General features: G+C 39.1%; 1 protein-coding gene across 1 annotated transcript; it reads right to left on the reverse strand.

The window, feature by feature from the left end:
- Positions 1–407: 407 nt before the first annotated feature.
- Positions 408–16,290, reverse strand: cavin2b (caveolae associated protein 2b). The gene is made up of 2 exons (XM_051112676.1): positions 15,496–16,290; positions 408–3,117 (listed from the first exon to the last, which is right to left on the reverse strand). Exons 1-2 carry the CDS (start codon positions 16,039–16,041, stop codon positions 2,239–2,241), a joined length of 1,425 nt encoding a protein of 474 aa, XP_050968633.1. The 5' UTR covers positions 16,042–16,290; the 3' UTR covers positions 408–2,238.
- Positions 16,291–16,695: the final 405 nt, after the last annotated feature.

Here is a 16,695-nt window from a genome sequence, read left to right on the forward strand (position 1 = left end):
GGAGTTTGTCATAGAGGGTGTGATTTTAACCACTCTACACGTTGAAACATGGTGCAAGAGGTTACACAAGCCTGACCTTGACATAAAAAATTTAGTTAATATTAATGTTCTGAAACAGATATCCTAAAATGCACTGACAAGGACGTTATAAATCAACAAGTTAATACGAAAATGCAGGTAAGAAACATTTGTCATTGTTGATGTGTTTGTAGCGCCACTTAATAACTAATGTCATTCTCACATTAGAGCTTATATATTGATGTACGTAGAGTTAACTGGGCATGTAATGTTTAAAAACGTATTGACCTTGAGATCAAAGTAGATTAAAGTCTATTTCTGTCAGCTGAAAATGAATTGCTTAAAAAAGCATACTAATGATAACAAGGAACAAGATAGACACAAAAAGGCATGGTCCAACATTTTTATTTATTTGCATTAAAAGAATAATTTGAACAGAGCGTGCTTCAATAACGACTTGGTAAACAGGTGTCACAGAAACATTATTAGGTCTCTGCTATAACTGAGCCTTTTCTTTGGCGTGAATCGTAATGTTTTTAAAACATAATAACCAAGACAAGGTATACCTCTTTAATATATTATAAAGTCATTGACGCAATTAACATCTTAAAGGATATGCAAATAAAGATTAGGGATTACAAGCATCAGCAAGAATTAGTTAAAACTGTTATATTTTTAAAGACTCAAAAGAAGTAAAACCCTCATCCCTTTTCACATCTGAAAGAGACATCCACCCAAAGCAAAGATACATACTTTAATGTTTTTGTTCAGCACTGGAATACTGAAATTAATAATATGCTCTAATTACTTGCGTTGCGCAGGAAGCAACAATTTATATCAAAAACATAAAATAGATTTCGACTGACTTATATGTTACTATGTTTATGTTATTGACCAAAATTTCAGATAAAAGGAACTCTCATTGCTCATTTGCCAGTGCTGTCCATCACTTTTTACTTGATCCGCTAACAGCACAGTTTTATTTCTGGGTTTGCGTGATAGCTGTGCTGAAGTGTGCACAAATATCAGAAAATGATATTTATTCTAAAATGATGAGGGTATTTGCCTTTGTTAGTCAGCTCTCATATTTCAAAACTTCACTTTAACACTCTACACTTCTTTTTGTACTTTTTCAGATCTCCACACTTCTCTGGCTTATTTGCCTCCAACTGGGCTGATCGTCTCCTTCATCACTTTCAGAAATATGCCTGTAATCTAAACTGGCCTCACAGTGCCTGTTTCTCAGCCAGCATCATGCCAACGGGCACTTGAGAAATGGTCTCTGAAAAGAGCCGTATATCAAAAGCAGGAATGCTTTCTGACTAGGGTCCGAGACATATGTTAAGCTCAGGGAAGACCAGGATCCCCCATGTAAACTGCTTTCCAGGTTCAAAGAAAATGTATAGCATGGCATGATGTGTGAAAAAGGTTATCTAAATGTTATTAGTCACTATAAAGCAAAATTCTAGAATTCAGAAATTGTATTTTTTTTAGTTTAGGACAATACACTTCCCAACTAGCTTTCTCACATCTTTTGGTCTCTGTATTTATGAGTTCACAGTATACATAGTGTGACTTGATTAAAACCAAAATGTAAATCGAATACGTTACACATTTCTGACAAACACAGACATAGTACATGGCAGTATATTTGTACTGTTTAATCTCAAAAACAAAACCAAACTGGACCAAGATTGGACATAATCTAGGTTGCATGAAATCAATATCACTTTCAGCTGTGCACAGGCTGTTCCAAAAGAAATGAATTGGATGAAAACCAAGCTATTGTTAAAAAAGTGTCCATGGGATAGATGGAGTGCACTTGGCATCCGTTGAGTCCCTTGGCTGTTAGCGGTTTGTTTTCCTTTGCCAACCTTCTCAGCTGACAGGTAGGCACCACCAGAGGAAGACAGAGTGTGCAGTAATACCAGCTGGAATGGGTTTCTCACAAGCGGAAGGTCTGTAGATTAGACTGTTGGATTAGACTGCTTTCACATTCATTTCTGCTGAAAGACTAGGGACAACAGCGATATGGGATTTTTAAGCAAATGTCATATAGTTCATGAATTTTGCCTTTGAATAGCCTGTATTGTAAGTCTGTATTCTTTGAGGATAGGGCAGATGTCTGGGTTCATGGCAGGGATGGCTGGCACTGATAAGGGAGAGAGTGTTTTCTCATCTTAGGAGGGTGTCCTAGGGCTGGAATGGAGGGTCAGGACATTAGGATGCTTGTCCTACAGCAACACCCTCTGCTTGGCCTGCAGCTTCTGCTAGAGGGCTGTCTTCACTCTGCCCTCTTTCTCTTGCCTTTTCCTCCTCTCCTTCCTCTTCATCCTCTCCCTGTAAGGCATTGTGGGAGACCTCTATCTGGGAGGCGTCCTGGGGCAGGGTCGCAGAAAGAACATACTCCTCGCTTACATCTTCTGTGATGGACAGCTCAACCTCGGCCGTGCCATTCAGGATGTTAGGCATCTCCTCTTTCTCCATTGCTTCCACGGCTGCTTTTACTTCCTCTTGTGCTGGTGCAAGTTGGGAGTGGACCTCTCTGAATGACAGGTCTTCAGTTGGACTCTCAATTGGAGCCAGTTCGATAGAGGCAACGGCGCTCTCAGACTGAGCTGAGCCTTCAGCCTCTGGTTCGGCGTCACCACTGCGGTTCTTCTTGATGTTGAAGGTGAGAGGAGAGACCTTGAAAGAGGAGCTCTTGGCACTGGGGTTCTTCTGGTGGTTCGGTGTCAGACTCTTCTTAATTTTCTCACGCTTCTCTGGGGACACAATCTTGGTGCTGATCTTGTTCATCTTCTTCTCGATGTTCTGCCTGGAGAAAGCTTTCTTCAGGCTGTCTACTTTCTTGAGACTGGAGCGCTTGATCTTTTCAGCTCGAGACTTTTCAACTCTGCTTTCACTCTCGAGGTCCAAAGCGGCCAAAATTTCATCCTCGTCGTCTTCTGGTACCTGCTCCTCGTCCGAGGAGAGGGTGATGGTCTGAAGGCCCTCCTCTTGAGAACGGTTGGCATCAATGGCTGGGGTCTCCTCCTCCACTTCAGGTAATGGTTCAGGTTCCTTCACAAAGACACTTGAAGGGATTTCATTTTCCTCCTGCACAACAAAAAATGAAAAAGATTTAATAAATGATTCAATTCACATACAGAATTTTCACACCACATATGATTGCTCTTAATATGCATTTCTGACAGTATTGGTGCTCAGAATTTTTAGATGGCATTTTTAGCTTGGCAATGGTTTCCCCACTTCCGAAATGCCATGGAGGAATACAAGTCATTGTTGAAATTGCTGCCTGCAAGATTTGTGTTTGGTTGTCCAGACAACTGGAGTGCTAGAATGCTGATGATACATAGAGCAGTCATGTGTTTGTGGGAAATATCTTGCAATAGTTTCTACATAACATCATACTCTATTAATGCCTTTCAGAAGGTCTTAAGATAATCAAAATGCCTTTAGAAAAGGGTAAAAGCAGTCGGCACCAATAGCCAATATAGTGCTTTGTGCTACGGGTGTCCCAAGTTTGAATCCCAACTTGAGGACCTTTCCTGATCCCGCTCCCCTATCTCTCTCCCACTTTGCTTCCTGTCAGCTCTGATCTGTCTTTTTGTCATAAAGGTGAAAATGTAAAAAATAAATATTAAAAAAAGGGGGCTTTATGGTGAGGTCCATAGCTTAGAACAGGTATGCCTAAACTTGGTCCTGGAGGACCAGTGTCCTGCAGAGTTTAGCTCCAACTTGCCTCAACACACCTGCAGGGAAGTTTCTAGCATGCCTAGTAAGAGCTTGATTAGCTGGTTCAGGTGTGTCTAATTGGGGTTGGAGCTAAACTCTGCAGAACACCAGCCCTCCAGGACAGAGTTTAGGCAATGTCTCTGGTACTCTGAAACATCTCTAAAAGCCAGTATCCTGGTCAGATCAAAATCGCAGTGAAAAAAAAAAAAAAAACTACTTAAATGTACAACAGGACACCTTCAGCCAGAGATTTATCTATGGTGCAGAAGCCAGTATGAATGGGTTTAGAAGTACAGCCTGCTGTCAAAGAAACGTCACCCCACCTTGAACTTCTATAATAGTTTCCAGAATTTGTCTTTTAAAAGATTATACAGTATCGCAAACATCATGAAGGTCATTCTGCTCAGCTTGTAATATGAATTACTATATGCAGTGAAGATGGGTAGTGTGGATGCATGCTTTTTTAAATGACACAAGGGGACAAGAACATCTGTTGTGAGAAACATTGTGTACTGACCCTCTTTTCCCTTCTGGAGACAATCATAAAGGCTGAAGAATAGTGAGACGATAGGAAGGAAGGCCAGGCATGACCCTACACAACTCATATCAGAGTTTCCACTGTGTTTTGGAGGACATCCAGGACAGAAAGAGAGGGAGAGCAGGGCAAGTGGAAAAAGAGAGAAAGCAGAAAGTAGGGAAGTCTGGTGTAAAGCTTTGAAAGGGAGTAGAATGAGGGTCAGGAAGCATTTGGGGTGGAGTGCAGCAATAGGGACACCTGGACAGAAGCCCTGTTTGCCCCCCACCCATCAGAAAGTTCCACGGCATTTCAGAAATGCGCAGGAGAGCCTGAGAGCCTCTCTCTTAGCGATAAGGCTCTAAATTCTGATACGGATGAGGTCATGTCACGTAGGAAACCTCCCAGTTAATCACTTTAACCATAGTGCTTTCCTACAGTCTGAAATGTGAGCACACACAAGCGTGTATGATTGCAAATACCCCAATATTCGGGAATATATGTTCTCTTAGGAGTCAGTTATCAAGGAGACATTATTGCGCTATTAAATAGTTTTTCTCATGTAAACTACACTGTTGCTTGTTTCTCAGTATAAACGCCATCATGGACATTATTGAGATTTGTTTAAATGATCATTTAAGACTCTTTTTTTGCTCCATCAGGTTCTGTTTTATTCTTTCTATCAACCGCCAAAGCACACACACAAAACTGAGATATAATAAGCAGCGAAGGATACATCTAAGCTGCCTTTGAAAAACAGATGAAGGTACCTTAGTAGAATGTTACGTGCAAACATTGAATAAGAACATGCCTTGATGCTTCTTATCTCATTATACTGCCTTGTAAAGGGCTTTAATGTTCATGATAGAAAGGTTGTGATCCCCTCTGAATCCCCTGTTGTAACTCTGGCCTCTAAAGCGCTCTGTGCGAGGGAATGCGGGTTTGGCCTGTCAAAGTGGAGGAATAGGTTTAACCTAACAGAAGAGAACTAACAAAAAGGATGCATAATGACTGACGGTAATCCCCGTGGATATACGCAATGCGCTAAATCAGGGGTGAAATACCGCTTTTGGGATTTACCAGATCTGTCCACCCACGAAAGAGCTTTGCTTTGGACTGCAAATATGGATCAAAGGTGTTGGTATGATATTGCTGGCACGGGTTGACAATGAATCTGGCCAACTCCCTGCAAACTTTAACACAGAATTTCCATGTTCCATCAGTCTCTGATCGGAGTTGCCAATTAGTAAACTTAGAAACCTAGAAACACAGCTGTAGAAAACGGTGCGACATAACATTGGCCGTAATTGTATATTTGCATTTAAGGATCATGAAAGCAGTGTTGTATGTAGGTTTGTATTGTTTCCCTCCAGCTGCTTTGTTAAAGTCTCTTTTTTGTTGTGATGGGATTGTTAGAGGTGGTTTTTGGCAAGGTGCAGTTTTTCATGAACCTCCTGATTATGTTTAAAATTAAACATCAAGAAATAGGTGTAGAGATGCCAAATGATAACACTGTGGAAATCAGAAAAATCCCAAGGGAAAGTAAGTGTTTTACTTCTGAGAAAAAAAAAAAAAAAAAAAAAATCAGCTGAAAAAAAAAAAAAAAGAACATATATACAAAGTCTTTTATAACAGTGATATTTACTATGATATTTGGCACAGCAAATTTGCTTTTAAGCTCCAACAGATTATAAATTAGACAACAACGAATGCAATTCATTTATAGCACCAAGTTAAAATTGTAACCATAACAAGAACAACTAAACACAAGTTGTCCTCCTTCAGGGTCATATTTGGAAATTATAGTAATACTATGTGTAATTTTTAAACCTATTATAAAACTACCAGGTTACATTTCACCACAAAATGAAAAGATTGTTTGAGAAGCATTAAAATTGTTGCACTGTGACACTGTTTGTGTAAACATAAAATAGAACCATTATTTAAAAGCAATACCATGGCAAACACTCTTAAAAATAAAGTTGCTTTAAAAGGTTTATCACAGCGATGCCATAAAAGAACCATTTTTGGTTCTACAAAGAACCATTCAGTCAAAGGTTCTTTAAAGAACCGTCTCTTTCTTACCTTTTTATAATCTGAAGAACATTCTTTTGCCACAAGTAACCTTTTGTGAAACCAAAAAAATGTGTGTATAATTAATAATTTAGATAAAATATCTCTTCCCCCTGATTACAATAAATAAAATACAATAAGGATAATGATGAATGAAAGTTATTTATTTAAACATTGTGTGTAATGAGGAGGGACTACTACTACTTTTGTAGTATTTATGTGTTTGTTTATGTGCTGTGTATATAGTTGCAGTGTTGTTTGGATGCCTCTGATATTGCTCTTTGTTTGTATTTGCATGTTTTCAATTTATTGTTCTGAAGACAAGTGGCAAACTGTAGCTCAAATTTGAAAAGGTAGAAGAAAAAGATGCTGAGCCACTGGACTAGCCTGTGTGGCAAGAAGACTGTCTATCAACAGTCACTGAGTCACTTTTTAGTTGTAACTGTAGACTGTACAGCAATGCCAATATCTCACAAATCCCCAGTTTGTAGGAAAGTGTATGAGAAAAAGAGTGGAGTGTTGACATTTTGATACGTCTGACAGCAGCTTGCGTAATTGCACTGTTCAAAGTAAACCGTTTCTCTTGACTTAACCTGGTTAACCAGGTTCAGGCTTGTCTCTGAAACCTGTGCATTTGAAATGACTTTAGATGAACAGTTTATGCTGATGGCAAAACAAAGAAACATACACCCTTAAATTATGCGTTAACTACAGCAGCTACAAACAGGTTAAAGAATTCTTTCTTACGGCCTCCAGAGACACAGGACCAACTTCCTGTTGTTTTCTCAGTGGGGAACTAAACAGTTCATTCCATGCATTCTGCCTTTTAGGTATGAGATCTGGAAATGACTTGTAAATGACTATGACCTCCTCTGCATCAGCATTGTCTTCATATTCTAGCTGTGTTAGAATTTTTTTTAGCTTTCTTAAAATATGTTTTTGTCACTGAAGTGCATGATTTCCTCATGGTGAGCAGCCTGTCAAATGATGCCCTACATTTGATTCATTTGCGTACTAAACCGGTCCCTCTTGCCTCAGGCAGTGTAGCGCTTATGATAGCCGAGTTGATATATGTTTTCTCATATATGCACGCAAATATAAAGAGATCTCACAAGGGGCAAATACAGTTTCTGTTACGTTTTATGGTTATTAAAGGAATCCATTTTCAGAGGGAATGTTTTAGTAAACACTGTGAGAATGAGTCATTGCACACAATGCATGCTTTGTGCCTGTGCTCTTTGTGTAATAGAAAAGACTGGGTTTTATTTGATGTTCGTTTGACCAGATGTACTCCTAATAGACACATAAATGCCTGCATTACTTTATCCCCACTATACCTAATGTTTCTTATAGTGTTAAAATTATTCCAGACAACAAAAGGCACAAAATATTATTCTAAAATAAAATAAAACAAAATAGTTTGGTCAGTATGTAATTCCTGTAGATCTTTTTGTATTTTACATATCTCATTTAATATATAGATGTGTCCAAATGTTTTACATTTAGACATATACACATGTACAGGCACCTTTCCGTACCATGCTCTCTCCTTTTTTTGCTGTCAGTTATAGTGTTATCAGAGACACTGTCCAGTCGTTTTCCCAATATTCACTTAATGTTCTAAACACACTTGACTTGCACTTCACCTTGAGGCCTACTTATGAAGGATTGGGGGTAAATATTTGCTCTGGGGTGGGGTGTAAAGAGTAGAGAGAGAGAGTTGTAGGTGGCGCTGTGCCTGAAGGTGTTGTAGATTTAAGCTTGTGGTATGTTTTTATCTTTAGCGATGCAGTGGGGCTCCCAGCCCCTGTAATTCTCTGAAAAAATTTAATGCTTACATTCTCTTTCCTGCCACCCATTTACATCACATCTGACAGGAAGCAGCTGTTTAACCTTATACACTTTCCCATGTTCTCTGCTTTTACATCACACGTGAAATATACTTGTATACATTCTCTGTTTTAAAATGCACAGGTATCTGTGCCACACACTGAAAGAGAGAGAAAAGAGAGTACTGTTTGTTTGGAGTGTTAGGTAAAAACTAATTAGAAGTTCCATAACTACTAACTTATCAAATGTTTTATTTTGTAGCTTGACAGTTTAGCTAATTGGTTCATTGGATGCCTTTAATTAAAGGAATAGTTCACCCAAAAATAAAAACTTACTCTCAGGCCATTTTAGATATAGATGAGTTTGTTTTATTATTGGAAAAGATTTGGAGAAATTTAGCATTACATCACTTGCTCACCAACGGATCCTCTACAGTGAATGGGTGCCGTCAGAATGACAGTCCAAACAACTGATAAAAACATCACAGTAATTCACAAGTAGCCACTCCAGTCCATCAATTGTAAGAAACAATTGTGTTTGTAAAAAAAACCAAATCCATCATTAAGACATTTTTAACTTCAAACCATTTCTTCCATATTATTCCATAGTGCTTTCTCCAGTGAAACACTTGTCTTCTCTGAATCAGCAGAGAAATATGAACAGATTAAACACTGTGAAGTGAAAACAGACCAAAACAGTTCTAAACAGAAATGTCAATTATTTTAGACTTTTCCACTGGAGGTTGCAGCATTATGGGTTATGGATTCTGAAACATTGGTTTGAAGTTAAAAATGGTCATTTGTTGAATTTATTTATTACAAACACGCAGCTTTTCTCTTCACAAGATGAAAACTGATAGACTGGAGTTGTGTTGATTATTTGTGGACTATTGTGATGCTTTTTTTCAGCTGTTTGGACTCTTATTCTGATGGCATCCATTCATTGCAGAAGATCCATCCATTGGTGAACGAGTACATTTGCAGCTAATTTTTATTTTTCAGTAAAAAATGCTTAAGGAAATAATAAATAATCAAAGTTGTTTTACTAGAAATCTTGGTCTAATCTGATAGACATGTAAAATATGTTCTCTCTTTATAACTAAGTAGGTCATTTGGAACAGCTATACAGTATGAGTAATTTGTACTGCAGCTTGTTAGCTGTAGCTTGATAGATTCAACACTGTCTACGTGTGCAAAGAAATGCTACGCGTATGGGTGTGTATGTGTTTTCACGTGTGTAAGAAGTCAGGCAGAACAAAATAGTTGGAGCAGGATGGGGAGGGAGAGCTGAGTGAAAGAAGCTCTAAAAATCAGCCCTGAAAAACTTCAAGCAACAATGACCACGTTTACATGTACACCGACAGTCTGATAATTGGCAGTGATCAGAGTAAGGAATTAACATGGATTAAGATGTTTACATGACATGAGCAAACCTCTTCAAACATGCTACGTTATTACATTTATTCACAGAGTTTGAGAAATGTGATTTTATCCTATGCCTGTATAGTAGGATTAAAACCTATATAATTTCACTTATTTACTGCAGTTATGGTTACTCTGATTATGAGCACAATCACATTAACAATCACAATATTCTGTCATGAGCTTCAACTTAATTTCAGAACGTCCTCAAATACATTATAATATTTTGTGTTGTGTAATATGTCACGTCACATACTAAACACTTATGTGCTAGTTTTAGTTTTAACTTCAAATCTTCATGAAATGTCTGCAGGATACTTTGGCTAAAATTCCTTAATGATCGTGTAAAACAACACCCTTTTTACCTTGTCAAAAACAGCTCTGTTTTCAGCGACCTGTTTCAGTGCATGTCTTTTTAAATGATAATGAGCTGCTGCCCACTCCACCCCTCTCTTCCGTTTTTTGTGTATTCGGTGGCACATCAAAAACAGTGATTGATGTTGGGAGAAAATCAAGACTCTTATGTACACTTTTACATCCAACTACAAACAAGACATTGTCACTACATCTGCTCGAGCAGGGACAGTGTACAATTGGCTGAGGGCGGAAATATGCGTATACAGGACAGTCCGTCAGTGGTCGTGGACGGGGCTCAGAAAATCAAAACGGCTTGATAATTGAGACTGTTTAGTTTTTTGGTAATAAAAAAAATTAGGGAATGGATTTTTATTATTGTAAGGTGGTTGTATCCACACAATGCTAAGACACGTTTATATGCAAACACCAAGTGAATTTTGTATCCCTTTTAATTTATTCACATTATATTACATAGCTCTCTGGAATACTTGTTCTGATTGGTCAGTTACAGAATTTTGCATATTTTTTCCCCTCACATAAATATAATACTTTCAGTATTTATTATCCATAACTGATTTATTTCTTTTCTAAGTAATCAATGTAATAAGTGGAATAATGTGCAGTCAGTGAGTCATTATTGCAAAATAAACTCAGGGTAATCAGTACCCTGATGTGAATCAGATGTCAATGTGTTGATTTCTTACTCAACCTTTATTCTGAAAGAAGAGGTTGCTGAAAGATCAATGTGAAAGGGCATGGCTTTGTTGCAGTTTCCTTTGTAATCGAAGTGTAGTCCGTTTCTGGGCTGGTTTGTCCTAGCATGTATGTCCTTATGAGTTCCCATGGCATTGTAAGTGTGTATAGTTTTCTGTCTGTGCTGGCACTACTCCCTGTCACGGGACACACACACAATAACAGCTTTTGTCCTTTCAGTGTGTGTGTGTGTGTATTTATGTAGGACCAAAGAGCCAGAGTTCTGTCAGCTTTCATAACCCTAGTGCAAAAGGATGTCTGCTTTTGTAGATAGTTACAGTATATGTCCAGCTCAGGAAGGCCTAGCCAGTGTTATCTGTACAATTCTGTCAGACATTGAGAATATACTATATCAGTTGCCTGCTTCAATAATTTAGTATTTAGCATATGGCACTATCACAAGTGTGCTTTTGTGTTTTTTTTTAAACTTTTCTTTGTATGTGTGTGCAACGTAGTGTATAAATGTTCAGTATGCTTGTACTTAATTTTGATTTGATTGTCAAATATGGATTTAAATGGTTTATTTGCATTTCATTTGATTTTATTGTGGCAGTTGAAAAAAAGGGAGTGAGCACCTGCGGGCAGTATATTAGACACCTGTCAGGTTAACTAAAAACATGCTGTGTGTTTAAATGTACAGAGTAAATGATATTTAATGATATATAATCTTTTGACATTAGTAAGACTCAGTATGTTAGTGTAAGGGCTAGGTAAAAAATATTGATTTTTGTTCTTTTAATCATAAATATAGTCCATTTCAGAAACAAATTACTTTTATGAGTCATTTTAGTGTATCAGGAACATACAATTTAACAAGTGTAGGCTGATTCCCAAAATAAGTTATTCTTATGAGCACCTAGTAGTTGGTACTGCTCTCGTGTGCATAAACATGTCAAATTCCTCTCATGTAACATTTCACATGCTCATCCAGTATTTAACCCTGTACAGTGAAATGGTGCAGGTTGGACCCCGAGGCCACCTACCCGCTAGGGGTGTAAGTATTTGCTTGTACAATTAATTATTAAATTACAGTTTTGTTATTTCATTATAATGCAATTCGATTCTGTTTGGTTTAACAATTTAGCAGTTAATCAGTATATTTTATACCTCTGATGTTTATGCATTCTCATACAGGTAAAGGTTAAAGGGACAGTTCACCCAAAAATGGAAATTCTGTCATTAATTACTCACCCTCATGTCATTTCAAACCTGTAAGATCTTCGTTCATCTTCAGAACACAAATTAAGATATTTTTGATAAAATCCGAGAGCTTTCAGACTCTCAGTAGACAGCAACATTACGGTTGAACTGATATCATGTGGACTATTTTAACAGTGTCCTTACTACCGTTCTGGGCCTTGAATGTGTCAGCTGCTTTGCTGCCTATGCAGGGTCAGAAAGCTCTCGGATTTCATCAAAAATATATTAAATTTGTGTCCTGAAGATGAATGAAGGTCTTACAGGTTTGGAATGACATGAAGGTTAGTAATTAATGACAGAATTGTCATTTTTAGATGAAATGTCCCTTTAACTCACCAAATACACTATTCACTGTTCTATTCAGTTTGTCTCCTGCTGAGTGAGACTAGATTTACACTCATTACTGTAACAGTTGTTAGTGAAAGAAACGTTTACACACTGTATATTTGAAAACAAATATGGAAAAAATATATATATATATATATATATATATATATATATATATATATATATATAGTGTTTTTTTTTTGTTGTTTTTTTTTTGTTTTTGTTTTTTTAACAAACTAATCTTTTGATTATTTGTTTCTTGGAAATGAAATGTTAAAGGGATAGTTCACCCAAAATTGAAAATTCTGTCATTAATTGCTAACTCTCATGTTGTACCAAACCTTCGGAACACATGATATTTTTGATGACCCTGCATAGACAGCAACGCAACTGACACGTTCAAGGCCATGGAAGGTAGTAAGGACATTGTTAAAGTAATCCATCAGAGTTTCAAGAATAATAATACCCCCAATAAGAATAATTCTTGTGCACAAAGAGAACAAAAATAACAGCTTTGTTCACAATTTCTTCTCTTCTGTGTCAGTCTTTGACGGATGTCACACAAACTATTTTACTGAGATCATTACTACCTTTCTGGGAATTGCATGTGGTAGTTGTGTTGCTATTTATGGAGGGTCAGAAAGCTCTCGGATTTCATAAAAAATATCTTAATTTGTTTTCTGAAGATAAACAAAGGTGTTAACGAGTTTGGAATGACATGAAGGTGAGTAATTAATGAAAGAATTTTCATTTTTGAACAAACTATCCCTTTGTCAATAAATAGATAATGAATTATAAATAAATAACTAACAACTTTTACACTTTTGTCATTAACATGGTGTGTTTTCAGGATTTTTTTAAGAAATATCACTGAGCAGCAGCTATAATTCTTCAGTTGCACTGAAGCCCTTTTCTCTTCTTGTATCATTTTCATCTTACCCCCAGTGCACCAGTGGGAACAGTAAGCCGAGTTTGAAGAGAGATAATGCCTTTTTGATGGACAACGGAAAACAAACACTCGTCTCCTTCTCTCTGCCCACAGGCCTTCTTGCACACCCTATTTCTCCCCCTCTCGCTTTTTCTCCCTCTCTCTCTCTGGAGAGGCCCAGATAGCCTTATTAGGTGATAGTGAAGGGCTAGTTGTAAAAATATTCCATCTTGTGCTTTCCTACTCTAGGTTTGGCTTTCAGCATAATGAAAATTGAAGCATTGTGCACTGAAAGTAATGAGAACTTGGAGATGTTGTGCAGCTATAACACACTCCACATGTTAAGTTTTGTGAAACAGAGCCACAATTAGTTCATAGAACGTTGCATCATGCAAAAGAATTGCAAATGGAATGATGTTTGGCTAAATCCAGGAAGTCTAAACTAACGTACTTCACAAGCTCCGTCCTCCTTTTCTCTTTTATGGCTGTGGTGACCAGTGTCTCGATCCAAGTCTCATGTTCTAATTGATTGTGGTTCTGGCCTATTTATATCATTTTTAAAGTGGGAGAGACTCGCTCCACCTCTGGAATGTGAGCATTTGAGCCAGAGTTCCTGCTTATGCAAGAACAGCGTTTTCTCTCCCGCCTAAGGGGGGAGCCAAGCACCCCTAATCCAACAGCAGCAGGGGAAGATAAAAGTGAAAAACACAGGCAGGCAGGGTGTGGTGAACACCTGAATGTAGCTACGGAGATGAGGAAATAAAACCGAGAATGTTAAAAGACAAACAGACTTACAAAACAACAAAGACTTCACCTGAAAGTTTTCGTCAAGCTTGTTTAGTCGTGGAGAATTGTATATACATGTGGGCAGAAGTGCCTTGGAAAAAGTTTTTGGTTCCCCTGCAGAAGTTTTGTTTGTTTAATGAGCTGAGGATACTTGCAGTACTGGTCAGATCCTATCATTCCTTAGAAACAAACCCAGGCAACCCCAAGGGAGAGTGGAAGGGGGGTTTAATGAAGGAACATGAATGTTTGTGTGGGACTGTCAGGCATGTTTGTTTGAAATGTTTTAACTTTACGAACACTTTGCCCCCGTTTCCACCACGGTCCCACCCATGCTAACTACGACGCAGGACAGATCAGTAGACCACAAGAACCCCATGGCTGGATTAAACACATTCCCTTAGACACTGACCAGACATGCCTGGACTGCTTTGCAAATGCTTAAGAAATGAAACATAGCAAACCAAATCCCTTTCTGCAAGTAATGAGCCTGGAATAATTAGGAAAGAGGAAAATCTCAACTATCATAGCCTCCAAGCGGATTTCCTTGCAAGTAAACAAGGTAGCTGCCATAGCAACATACACACACAACATTTTTGGCCAGCTTTAACAAACAGAACTCTGTCTGTGACGGCACACTAGGAAATTTACCTTCCCGTCTTAGTTTAAACCCTCTCTTCGCACAAAGATGGAAAGTTGACTTTCTAAAAAATGTTTCACTAGGCCCTCATTCTCTACTTTATATACTTCTGCAGTAACCACACAGCTGGGAAGAGAGAGGGGAAAATGGAAGGCCTCTCTCAGCACGCTCTCGCTTTGGAATCACTGAGTCATTCGCTTGATTGTAGGTCTTGCAGTAAACAGCAGCTAGCCAGTGTAGCATAGCACATTTCAGCACGGGTCTTCTGACAACAGGATACACATTACGCTGCACTGTAGCTGATCTCTGGACACACCTTCTATTCAAGGCTATTGTGCTTTAAATAATAGCTTTTGGCTAAGCTTCAAAACAAGCCTCCCCTATTGAGTCTCTCTCGAGCTCTCTAGTTTGGAATCCTGCTGAATTTTAGAGAGGTTAATACTTTGAGTCAAGTACAGAACTTGCAAGGACTTACAAGAAGTTCTGCTTTCAGTTGCTCTAACATCCCAGAAACTCTCGACAGTTTGAGTAGTGTTGTCTGAGCTTTTGACCCCAAAGCAATAGCCATTAGAGACTGAGATAAGAAGCGACCACCTAGTTCTTGCCTCCACCCCACCTCAAAATGACCTTATGCGACATCACACCCTTTCAAGCATTGCTTTCATCTTTACACTCTGAACTATGACCCTTCTCCCCTGCTTCAGAAATGGACCCACCCTGAGGGAGGCACGTGATCTGTTTTTCATTAGTCAAATGACATTTAGATTCATTAGACTCTACTCAACTGTGTAAGACATACTGTTATCAGAGTTGGAGACAGTTGGTTCAGTGCACACCCGCACAATGCAATCATTCAGTGTCCTCACCTGAGCACATCAAATACCCCACCGCATTACACACACTGTTCATTTACCTGGAAGATGAGGACTTTGAAGTTGTTCCTCTTGATCAGCTGAGCATGATTAGCCTCCAGTCTCTTCACCTGGACAGCTTGCTTATCCATCTTGTCCTTGACCTCCTTCATGTGGACACTGACCTTGCGACTCTTCTCCAGGAGTTTGCTGACTGTGTTGGAGGTGGAAGTGTGGCTTTTGGAGAGCTTGGTCATGTCGTTTTGGATGCCCCTCACCGCTCCCTCCATCTCGACTTGTCTCATCTCCATCTTATGCTGGTTCTCTTGCACTGTGTCCAGCATGTTCACCAGCTTATCCAGTAGTGTCAAGACAGTGATGGCATTCACTTGACCTGTAGGTGAGGCTCCATCTCTGGGGAGAGTGCCAGCTAGAGGCCCAGGGCTGCTAGGTTCTCCACTAGGGAGATTGGCTGCGATGGTGCCCAGCTGCGAGAGGCTGTGTGTGGGTGAAGACTGAGTGGGGCTGGGGCTTGGCACCACCAGCTCCTGGTTCTCATGTGTGCTGGCCATGCTGCTCCTCTCAGCTTGCACTGCATCTTCTCCCATTCTGAGGCTGATCTTGGTCTCAACAGATGACTTTATTTAGGAAAATGGTCCTTTAGGTGCTCCTCTTTTAGTTGGTTTTAGTGCCACCAAGTTCGTACAGCTTTGATTCTTGTTTACAGGCTTGGGAATAACTTTTCAGCTTCCAGGTTTGACGTTCCCACCCCTTTTTGAAGACAGCCACACTCTGACTCTTTCCCCTCTCTCTCTCTGTCTCTCCCTCCCTCTCTGGTGCGATTGGAAGAGCCGTGTAGAGGCTTCCCCACAGCTTAAAAAGCCTGTCCACACCCTATGGGGGCGGAGCTTGGTTTCCATGGCAGCTAGCCTGGCCCATTGCTGAGGGAGTTATGTGTTTGCATGTGTCAAGTGCGAGTATGTGGGTGTGTACGGTGGAACATGAGCAACTCTCTCCACATGCAGAACCTCCCCCTAACTCTTTCTCTGGCTCTCTAGGTTTTGTTCTGTTTATATTGAAGAGAGCAATAGTATATTAAGAGTCATGTTTGAAGAATGAGCTCATCTGTGAATAAAGAGAGAGAGTGAAAGAGATACAGAAATGGAGATAGAACAAAGGTGCCTGTTTTCTCTTTAAATAAAGATTTGCTAAGCAACACTTTAGAGGAGTTCTCTCTGTGGGTAGATGTGCACAAGAATGTG

This window comes from Labeo rohita, chromosome 6 (genome assembly GCF_022985175.1).
Source record: "Labeo rohita strain BAU-BD-2019 chromosome 6, IGBB_LRoh.1.0, whole genome shotgun sequence".
Taxonomy (NCBI): Eukaryota; Metazoa; Chordata; class Actinopteri; order Cypriniformes; family Cyprinidae; genus Labeo; species Labeo rohita.